Source organism: Dufourea novaeangliae, unplaced genomic scaffold (genome assembly GCF_001272555.1).
Source record: "Dufourea novaeangliae isolate 0120121106 unplaced genomic scaffold, ASM127255v1 scaffold208, whole genome shotgun sequence".
Taxonomy (NCBI): Eukaryota; Metazoa; Arthropoda; class Insecta; order Hymenoptera; family Halictidae; genus Dufourea; species Dufourea novaeangliae.
Window position 1 is genome coordinate 2,134,957 of NW_015374114.1, and position 12,298 is coordinate 2,147,254.

Here is a 12,298-nt window from a genome sequence, read left to right on the forward strand (position 1 = left end):
ACACGGTAATCTATAATAACCAGCATACCGTGAATAACAATCGTTTTTCTGTTCATAAGCAGAGGGAACACAATAAGACCGTCTGCACTGAACGAAGTTTGATTTCGAGATTCGTGTTTGGATAAATTTGAACGATTTTAGCGAAGTGTTATCGCAAACGCAACGCTAATCAACTTGAACACAACGTTGAGTCGCATCGCGTTATCTCGCAAAGAATCTTTTCTACTTAAGAATAGCAAAGTACATAATATGTACATAGTACAAAACATACGGCGGCGGCAACAGCAAAGGAAAAGAATGTTGGCGTTGGTGGTATTGCAACCATTATATGTGTACGAACCGTCCTTAACCGCGTAGGTACTTGCCGTTTCAAAACGTATCTGTAGCGTGTAAAAATTACCACTGGTACACTGCATATTATTATGTTATTCACAATGCGGTGCAGAAAGAACAAATACGGTATTCGTTATATGTATGGTATGGTCCCACCAACACGTGAAATTCTACGTACGTACGTATGTATGTATGTATGTATGTATGTATGTATGTATGTATGTATGTATGTATGTATGTATGTATGTATGTACATACATACGTACATACATACGTAGATACATACGTACATACATACGTACATACATACGTAGATACATACGTAGATACATACGTACATACATACGTACATACATACGTACATACATACATACATACATACATACATACATACATACGTACATACATACATACATACATACATACATACATACATACGTACATACTTATACACTTACATCTGTATTGTAGATAGACGTGTACAGGCGATGATCATCGTTTATTGGAAAAGTACGCAATATGTAATATGTATTTTGATAGACAATTCGGTTCATTTCAGTATTCGCGGCTCCATTTCTTATTAATGTATACCAGGAGGTAATGATGTAGTAAGGTAGCGAAATTAGTGGTCTTATAAAGAAAGATACTTACATATGTATACATATTGTACATGTACACATGTATGTAGGTACAGATATGTACATGTATGCACATACATATGTATATCTAACCAAGTGTTCGGTAATCAAGAAAAGGATAAGATTGTGGAAAGATATTCGATTAATATGCGAAGCATCTCTCACCTAAATTAGTTCTTTCCTGTCAAATTAGTTTTCGAAATTAGAATCGAGTTTCCTCGTATAACCCGATTTGATCCACTACTTTACTATATCGCTACCCTCGAGTAATAAGTATTTATGCACATTCTGCTAAACTAAATGAACGTAATATTAATGATAGATGCGTATATGTATAATCAATATCGCATCGGTCCGTTGACTTCGTCAAGGACAGGTTGAATCTTGACGCAAGTCTATTTAATCAATTCTATCGGCTTTCATTGTGATTAACGCTATTCTATGTGTGCGTTTTTCACGATAATAATTAATCGCGTAAATGAAATATGACAGCTAGTTAACGCGCAGGTATGTGTTACTACCGAGATAAGATAAGCCATAGGCAATCGTGTATGTAACGATAATGGTCTAAAGGTCTTCTCCTTAACAGGTGCGTCTGCGTCATTAGAGGTTCTTAAATTAGTACTCTTCCATCACACGAAATCTCGAGATCGTCGGGAGTTAGCAAAGCGTTTACACTCGTCTACAACGTGCGTGTGTAGATGCATACCTACCTACCTACCTACCTACCTACCTACATACATATTTCGATAGAAGAAATACAGTGATGTCGTGCGAGAAATTTAAAGAACGTAACGTATATGTATGTATAACGATAGTTGGCTTCGGTGTAGTAGGATGTAGGATATAAAATACATATGTACATACATATACAAATGGGCGTCAGAATCTCATTGTCAGCGCGAGATGTGATGTTTCAAATATGATACATACATGTATTATACATACGTGTATTTTCAAGCTAAAGATCTGCTAGTCTCTTGAAAGTTATTATTTTCTTTCGGTTCCGATCATTAGCAATATGTTACGAACCATCAATCAGGAATTATGTGAATCTGATATTAAAAGTCTGTTCAATTTTACCTCTTTTATTTCGCTTTTATTTAAAACAATGTTCTCTACGATTCTTAACGAAAGAATGCCGGACTCTAATTTGCTAAAAACACATTTTTTCTTCTGCGAAACGAATAACATATTCTCGTTGCCCTCGAGGACATCATTCTATTTCTTCGCGCATAAACTTGTTCAAGTTGCAACTCCCGAACCGATCAATTCCATTGATAAGAACGTCATACAATCGTTTTAGTTCCGCTGGCTTAGAATCCGCCTTACGTTAGTTCCTCCCTTTCGCCGACAAATGTTTGCTAGGTCTTACAAATATTTCGTATTCGTGTTCTCTTTTTCTCTTCACGAGGGCAAAGGAAATACTAGTCGTTGGTACATATCAACGATACACACAGATCGCAAGAGATTCGATCAACGGAAGTTCGACTCGAGGCGGAACCAAATTTACCCGATTGGTCACGAATATTAGAAATATTAGAAACAGATAGATACATATGTAGGATGCTTTAGTTTAGGTCACCATTCTGCGTTCGTCCGACTTCTGATTCCTCCTACTTCTCTGTTTCCCCGGCAATGAAAACTTCTTCATCGTACCATGCGCGTCATTAGAAACAGCCAGATTACAGTTAGAACAAACAGTCTGACTACGGAGAAAAAATATAATACCTCCATGCTAACCACACGCACACGCACGCAGTCCTGTACTCTTTAACGCGCCTATCAAATCTTTCGTATACGAATAACATATCTGTGGAGTCGGCGTTATATTATATGTTTATGATCATGTAAGTGTGTAAATAGGTATGTAATCACATGCCGATGATGCCGTTAAGGAACAAACAGAACGTTGACTAATTTTAAAAGGAGTTGTAAAATCGTAATTCTTCACTCCCTTCTTCGTTAACGCATACCCTTGCAATTTTATTCTCAGACCTTTCTTTGTTTTACGGTTATACATATATGTATAATGTATACCATTCATATTTATTCTCGCTTCTGAACAGGAAACGGCGCGACGTATAGTCCATACCTACATACATATTAACGCATACATATTGTATCATATGTATACAATAGGTACACCCACGAGCAATTTTGGCTTCCACTAGGGGAAAAGTGGCGTAACAGGAAGGCCTTTTACCACTTGGTAAATTTATTTCAAGTACGGAAATAAATGTTAAATTGAATGTTAATTTGACATAGATTTCAATAATTCCCGAGACCAATTGATAGAAGGCCTTTCTCCTACACTGCTTTTTCCCCTAACGGAAATCGAGTTTGCTCGCGAGGGTACAATCATTTGTACAAGGATTCGTTAGAAAAACGATGAACCGTTCTACGTATCAGTAGTTTACATATTTCATATTGTGTCGTTTGTTTAGTTTACGTGATCATGCATAATCTTTTACGGCCATTTCGGTATCAAGGCGAATACACTACATCGCATAATTGTTATTTTGCAAAGAAAACGTTCGCGAAACATATTAGCGGCATTGCTGCAGAATAACAACTGTGCAACACGAGTTTTCATCTGTAATATCCATTCGAAGATACTTTATAGAGTTTCTCGTCCAGAGCACGAATCCTGAAGCAAAATTTCTTCACCTCCCTCAGTTTTTGAAAAACATAAGTTTCTCTAAAAACACCCGATTTTGGGCAAAAATCACCTATTACGTAAATACTAAAAGCGCTGGATACTAGAAAGTTCAATTTAATTGTGAACTATAGAGAAGAGTTTCCTGAATATAGCAGTGTACATATATATATATAGTTGTCAAATTGTGTAATCTTTTATGGTTTTGGATTGCCTATGTAATTGCCTTGTAGTATAATTTATATGCACTATTTTTGCATTTTTACGATAAGTTCTTTACCCCAGCACGAATTTGCTATAGAGTATAGAGTATTAGATTCTGTAGACATTTCCGACGAAAGAATCATCCAGAAAAACTGTCAGAACGGTTTTTAATTCGAACAAGTTGGGAAAATAATATAATGTTTCATATATTTCCATATTTAGGAAAGTGTTCGAAATTTTGTAAAATCATAATAATAAACAGCCTGTAAAATCAATAAAAATTGAGTGTGATTTTTAATGGTTTCATATTAATAAGTCGTACCTATACATAATATATGTATGTATGTATGTATGTATGTATGTATGTATGTATGTATGTATACTATACGACATTGAAATAATTTGAAACTGAAAGTGATCGGGAAAAGTTCATTACAATTGCGCCAATTGCGGGACTAGTATCCAAGAATACATGGAAAAAATCAAACATTATAGGTACATATTGCAAAGGGGTGCCCATAGGACGGTACTTTCGGCTTTGGTTATCGATTACGCGTAGCTACGGCACTACACACGTCGACGGATATATGTACATATTGCTGTTCTGTTCGAATAATAAACCGTTCCGATAGTTTTTCTGAATGGTACCTATGTATCTTCTTTAGAAATGTCTATAGAATCCGAAGTATCCTGTATAGCAAATTCGTGCTAGCTAAAGAATTTTTCGTAAAAATGCAAAAACAGTGAATAGAAAGTACGCACATCGGCTCTTGTTATAATTTCACAGGAATCTACATATAACTATGAAAAATTACACAATTTTATAACTGTATAGACTGCTATATTCAGGAAACTCTCCTCTATCTTCCAACACTAAATTAAAGTTTCTACATAGTGTTTTTAGTTTTCATGTAATGCGTCATTTTTGCCCAAAATCGGATGTTGTTTTGAAAGCTCATGTTTTTCAAAAACTGGACCAGAAACTCTGTAAGGATCTTTCAATGGATATTGCAGATCAGAAAAAAATTTAATTTGTTGGACAGTGTAATTAGCGTAACCGACATAAATAGCCAGTTCAGTGTGTTCATAATTGGAATTGTTCTGACAAGATATCATTGTTGAAACGCGCTCAAAGTTCTGAAAAATTCTTGAATATCATCGAACTATAATCGAAGCAAATAACCTGTCACATAATTACAATCAATCGATCATCAACGATCGAAATACACGACCTACTTGGAAACTAATCGTTTTCTATCCTTCATTCGGAATTTCATTTAAAGCAATTCCTTTCTTCTCCTTTATTTTTACTTTCTCTCTGCTTCTTTCATACAGCTACATTTCCATATACACGATTAACTTGCCCATAACTCTTTATGTTCATGAATTTGAAGTTTCAGTCGAGGAGTGAACAGTGTTATCAAACGTTTTCATGTATCTCACGAAACTTCGTGTTATACGGACGGCTGTCGTTCAAAGAATCAATTGCCAGAAGACATTGTCTCTTGGCATACGCGATTGTACAACTGAATAAGTCAATCCACCGTACTATGTAATATGGAATAAGCGTTGAATAGAAATATTCCTATGTACCTATTCTGTGTTTTTCAATTAGGTACATTATATGTAAATTACGAAATTATCTCTGTTTCTAATGCGTTTTACAACCACAACCACAACTCTTTCAGTAACTGTTGTTTGTGCACCCCCCACTCCTTTACTCCCTTTCCCCCTCCCCCTTCTATCGCTCAAACACACACGCACGCACGCACACTCGTATAGACATTTTCTCTCTCTCTCTTTCGCCTCCTCCTATCTATTTATGTACATACTTGTCTGATATCTCAACTTTGAACATCTACGTATTTATTTCTCTATCAGTCTAAGTAGTTTACCTATCTACGTAGCTCCTAGCAAACTATCCAGCTAGCTATGTAGGTAGCTAGCTGGTTAACCAGCCAACTGTCCTTCTTCGATAACGAACTGTACGGTAAGAGCTACATATGCATATATACATGGGCAAGGATTGATATAACATTTTCGATTCGAGATGACAAAGAGCGGTAGTAAAAGTTCGAATTAAGACGTTACAATCTAGATGAAATGTTTTGCAGAAATGTTGTAATCATTCTCGGAAACAGTATTCCAGTTGCGACGTCTCTTATCGTTCGCAAAGTGTCCCAAAAACACGCTGCACGTGTCTAGGATTACTAAAGGTTACCATCTGCTCTGAACAACCTTATTGCTGGCGTATGATTTGCATGCACCGAATAAATTCGTCTTTCTTGAGCGGAAGAATTGTGAAACGACAAGGTGTCAAAACGAACTTTTTGAGCGGAAAACAGTATTTGCAACTATACCGTTCTCTACCCTACATCATACTAGGTGTGTATATGCACACACACACACACACACACACACACACACACACACACACACACACACACACACACACACACACACACACACACACACACACACACACACACACACACACACACACACACACACACACACACACACAGACACACATTTAGTTAGCTTTAATGAACACTTTGCGTATTGAATTATGAATAAGAATTCAACTCGCAGCCTTTCAGCATACCTTGGTTCCTCGTCTATTCGTGATATAATCTTTTAATCATTTACTCACCATACTCACGAGAATTGCGAAATGAAGAATCACATGGCTGCAGTGGAAAGTAAAGATTGAATCTGGAATTTACTTATTAACGTCTGCGGCTAATTACTCATCAAGTGCTTGCGATCATAATCATGATCGTAATTGTGACCATATTCGCAGTAGCAGTCGCAGTCGCAGTCGCAGTCGCAGTCGCAGTCACAGTCACAGTCACAGTCACAGTCACAGTCACAGTCACAGTCACAGTCGCAGTCGCAGTCGCAGTCGCAATCGTAGTCGTAGTTATAGTCGTTGTAGGCGTAATCGTAACTGTAATTATAATAAATAACCGTAATCATTAGTATTGTCGTCGATTCATTTATGTGAAAACACTCGCGCGATGGGCGTCAAACGCTGATTAATATGCTGCATATAAATGGAAAACTTTTTCTCATTGCCAGCTTGGCCTTATTCGATTTGTTCCGTATATGTAGATTCGACTAGGCTCGATTCATATTGATTCGACCAAGATCATAATATGCACAAACATGTACGTAAAGGTTTTTACGTGTTTTCATTGTATTTCGCAAAATGGTAATTTGCCGGTTAATTCCTTGGTTGTTTCCTGATCTTGACTATTCGCGCCCTCGCTTTTCGGGCTACCACCATCTTCTAGGGAGCCCCCACCACTTCCGTGAGGGCAAATTGATTGTCATCTGAGTGCCAGAGTAGAGATCATCGGTGGTCGGGACGGTTTGTTGTCGAGTATTCTTTCGATTTCGTTCATTATATTCGCATTCAGTTTTGGAATCAGCTGAAACCAGGAATCATTACTCCATCTCATTGTCAGAGTCGAAAATTATGTGAACGAGAAACATTAGGGATAATTGTTCAGAAGTAGTGTTACCTGTAAACTTTGAAGACTCTCGTATAGTTGATCCATGTTTGATGCACCAAGCAGAAGGCACTGAACACTTTCATTCTTTAAAGACCACGCGATGGCTAACTGTCCGAACGAACAGCCAAGTCGTTCGGCAAGAGCGCAGACGTCTCGTAATTTGTCCGAATATTTTCGTGTCTCATCGTCGGCAGACTTTTCTTTCCACCCATATTCCTGCTAAAACAAATCCAATATTAGATGTCGTAAGCACGCGCTTTCAAAGATCACACAATATCAAAGTACGTACTTCTTTGTACAAAGATTGAGTTTCATCCTCTGTCCAGCTGAACGAGGAATATTTATTCTGAAATGATTGAAAATTATACAAATGTGTATCGTTTAGATTGTCGAAAGAAAGTCGACCTGATTAAGATTCCAGAATCGCGTCACTGTTTAAATATCGTCAACGATAGATAGTAATGTATACAACAACACTACCTTGTAAGAAGATCTTGATAAAAAGGACACACCATAGTCTTCCGGTTTCGCGGAAACCATCCCAATTGTGACCGTGGACCATGCCATCAGACCAACCCCTACGAGGAAAATGTTTATTCAAATGCAGATACCGAATATCCATGTCTGTAAGTACCTACTACGTAGTACACATTTATGTACTTAGGTACCTACTACATACATATGTATGTACTGTATGTATACAATACGTACACGTAGGTACACACGGTTTTAAGGGATTTCAAATCGGCACCTGCTTGTAATATTTACCTATTTTGTTGTACAATTCCGGCATATAAAGTTCTGGCTTTTCTCTATAAAATAAATGATATTCGGCTTGTTCCACAATCGGTGTGACACAATTAAATTGACGACAATTCGTATAAGCTTCCATAATCTCGACGGGTGTCCAACGAGACGTTCCCCAGTACATCACCCAACCTTTGCTTATAACGTAGTTCATAGCGCGTACAATCTCTAAAAAAGGAAAAGGAGGAGAATTAGCGAGTTCGAACGGACAATTGAACAAAGTTCCTAGGAGTAACAAGATACGTTTCACTAACAAACCTTCCATAGGACACATTGGATCAACTTTGTGAATCATTACTATGTCGATGTAAGAGAGTTGCAGTCTGACCAAAGATGCCTGCACCGACTCAATGATGTGTTTGCGGGATAATCCACGACCCTCCGCTCTGCGAACAAGTCTCGTCGGTACAACAATTTCATTTTTCTAATATCAAGTTTTTTAATATTCAACAAAGCCTATTAACTATTTTATGCATCGTATTTAAAGAAATATATGTATATATGTACATGTGTATTTATGTACATATGTAGATATATACATACCATTACATGTGTATATGCGCATAGCTATTGTATATACAGGTAATAACCTGTCAGATTTATGCGTATTTCAGTATGGTTATACTCACTTGGTATTCCAATATATCTTAGTGGTAACGACGTAACTCGAACGATTCCAAGCACGTCGTAACAAAATTCGCCCAAATTGGATTTCTGCTCGGTGTCCGCTGTGTGCTTCGCTCAAATCAAATACATTTATTCCACTGTCATAGGCGAGGGCAACCACCGCTTCAGCTGCCTCTTCGCTACTGCAACCTCCGATACCGAAAGTCGTCCATGTACCTACGCGTATGAAGCAATACATGTCTCATTAGGTGTGTCATCTTATTTTTCTATACATCATTTCACTTTTTCATCACTTGTAATGGTTAAAACGACGCAATTTAAAGCAGACACGGCCAGTTTTCACTTACCTTTTTATTTTCACAGAAGACAGATCACGATTTGAATTTCAGTTATTGATCATCAAACGATGTGATGCCCAAGCGTATACGTACATACATATACATATACATATACATACACATACATACATGTATCGACGGACTTACCCCACATAGTCTATTCAATTTTTACGGACACAAATGTTCTTTTACACGTATACGCGGGAATTTTGTCAAATGCCCTGTCCTAGTTAGCCTCTTTTCTTCTCTCATCTAACATTTCATGTTATGCCAATTATTCTATCTACAGTTTTCACCTTCTCTTTTTGCATACCTACTATGTATTTTCCTTTTCTGATTCAGTTTATTTATTCGCTACATAGAAAAGAATAAAAGCAGGTAGACGCGCGTGCATATTATACTTACTATAATAATGTTATAGAAGAAGTTTATTTGTCTTTACTCACGATGCATTAGTGTCCTTTACAATAAAGTTTAAACGAAACATGAACTTTATACATATGTATTACCTTGTATCTATTCGGTGAACACATGCGACTCACAAGAGGAAACATATTGTACATAAGTGTACGTGTACTTATGTATAAGACGCTGATTGATATGTATATACATTGCTTGAAATGATTCTTTCGAATTGAAATAGTACTACCAAATTAACAAGCAATAAGCGGACAAGTATGAAAAAGAGAGAAGAAAGAAAAAGAGAACATGCATATGAAAAGGATAGAAGGCAAGAAAGTAAAATTTCACGTATCCGGTGAGAGAAACGAATGGTGTTGTTTGTAATTTTCTACATTTACGGTAAAAAATAAATAATGACAAGCAGCTGAGAATCTATTGTATTATATTATCCCAGCAATTGAAGTGAAGCGTACATCAAGATGGATTAAAACGGTCGGGTAGCCGTGACTCTGTTCGGCTCTACGAAAGTCGGGGAAAACATTCAGCGTACCTAATCCAACATTGGAAACACGTAGACCGCTTTTGCCCAAGTTGCGGTAGCGAATACCTGGCGAAGGATGCTGTAAGCGTTGCGCTTGTGCGGCAATGCAGTTAGTCAGTAGCTGTTCCTTCGTTCCAGCAGTATTGCTGCAGTGCACGCCAGTATCTACACCGCCACCACCACCGCCGCCGCCACCAACGCCGCCACCACCGCCGCCACCGCCACCGCCACCGCCACCACCGCTACCACCGTTGAATTCTTCCATGCAATCCAGACTCGCTATAGGTGCACGGCAGCTGCGCGTACAAAGTGTACAAAGTATTAATAGGTTACGATCGATTGAGTGTTCGATACAACCACGCAAATCTTAATGTCTATCAATTTATAACTTGAAAATTTTCGTTCAAGTTCATATCTCTGCGTCTTTCTATCTATCTACCTACATATCTGTCTATGCCTATGTGTGTGTGTGTGTGTGTGTGTGTGTGTGTGTGTGTGTGTGTGTGTGTGTGTGTGTGTGCGCGCGCGTGCGTGCGCGCGCGCGTGTGTGTATGTATGTATGTATGTATGTATGTATGAACAAGTCCATTTTTTTTACGTATCCGTGTCGTATTTGAAATAAATTGAAATTGAAAAAAAAGCCGAGTACAATTACTCTTCAATACGATTGGGTTATGCATATAATGTCTGACTTTTCTATTTGTAATACATATACACAATATGTAACATACATGTAGGTAACACTTTGTAACTGTAAATGCGTACAAATAATAATACAAACAGAGTTACATGTTAATCAATAATGTGGCATCTACTTGTACGTATATCTAATTAGTTTTTTAACTGGATTATGAACAAATCCTCATTCTACATTTTCGATTTGTTTTCGTACATAGAACCACTTTCTTCTCGTTTATATCACAAATTTCGTCGCATCCTATACATTACGAAAGAGAAAGACAGCGAGTTTAGATGTTAAATAATGAATGACGATTTCTAATGGTGCAGGGTGTTTGAAAATTGTTTGTTCATTCTTTTTTGCAATAAAACGTTTACAGCTCGTTGCTCCATACACATACATACTCGTATATGTAGTATGTGTGTGAATAGGTCAGCGTACTCGGCGTACTCTCGACGCACACGTCAACTGTCGCATATACTTATTCACCATGACTTGTACATATACGCGCAAAGACCGTATAAATAATACCAGTTGAATATAATTTCTCGCCCGAATGTTGGTCAAATTATATTACATTCATACATATATTTGCAATACCGAAGAACTGGGAAATAAGTTTATTAGAAGTAGAGGCAAATGACTGTTCATGTGCGTATGTATATGTATATGTTAATCTTTATGTATGTATGTATGTACATATCTAACACGATGAACAACCTATCACGAATCACGACAGACACAACCCAGCACGTCTATCTTCCCACATGAATTCACCAATTCATCGATCACTAATAATTCATTGTCAGATCTCGCCACCAGTCTTCCTTTTTGTTGGTATAATAACCTCGTTTCTGTCTCAATTTTGTTTTGCTCTTCGTGTTAAACGAACGTGTTCAGATCGAATTTTGAAACCCTAATGAACACGTGGACATGTAAGTATTTTGAAGACGGGGTACTGTTCAAGGAGTTACAAGTTGTAACTTTCATGTTTAGAATCATTAATTTAATTCGTACGTGCGCGTTGTATCGAAACAGGCATTAATGTAGAAATTAGAGAAAGAAGAAGAAGACGAAATATAAGTCGGTATAATGTTACTCACCGATAAATTGTAGGTAACGGATAATAGTCATCGTCTTCCATACTACTGTTTGTATTCGCATTGTTATTTGTATCATTTCCTGCCGTGGACGTATTACCAAGATTGCACAACATTAAACGAGACATTATACGGCGTGTATTCAGAAGTGTTGCAGCGAAAAACTGGAACTGTTTTCGGAAGAATCGATAACTTTTCAGAGTCGAGATGGAAGTAAAATCTAATTCGATTCGCACGATCGGATGGCGACCCAGTAAAGAAGCGGCACCGGTTCGTTCGAATGTCACTCGATCACTGAATGTACATCGAGTCGTTATCTTTTCATATCATAACGCTCTATGTATTTATTGCGTGTACGTTTTATAGGCACTAACTTTTCTTTACTTTAAGTTATTTAGGCACCACAGTAAAGAATGCAAGTACTGTCCGTAACTATTCTGGCACGTAGCGAT

At 37.5% G+C, this 12,298-nt stretch overlaps 1 protein-coding gene across 1 annotated transcript; it reads right to left on the reverse strand.

Moving 5' to 3' along the window:
* Positions 1 to 6,759: 6,759 nt before the first annotated feature.
* Positions 6,760 to 11,990, reverse strand: LOC107191018 (voltage-gated potassium channel subunit beta-2). Its single transcript, XM_015579938.1, has 9 exons — positions 11,850 to 11,990; positions 10,077 to 10,363; positions 8,789 to 9,002; positions 8,418 to 8,545; positions 8,121 to 8,327; positions 7,833 to 7,930; positions 7,642 to 7,698; positions 7,362 to 7,568; positions 6,760 to 7,268 (listed from the first exon to the last, which is right to left on the reverse strand). The coding sequence occupies exons 1-9, from the start codon at positions 11,972 to 11,974 to the stop codon at positions 7,167 to 7,169; spliced, it is 1,425 nt and encodes a 474-aa protein (XP_015435424.1). The 5' UTR covers positions 11,975 to 11,990; the 3' UTR covers positions 6,760 to 7,166.
* Between the last annotated feature and the right edge of the window lie 308 nt (positions 11,991 to 12,298).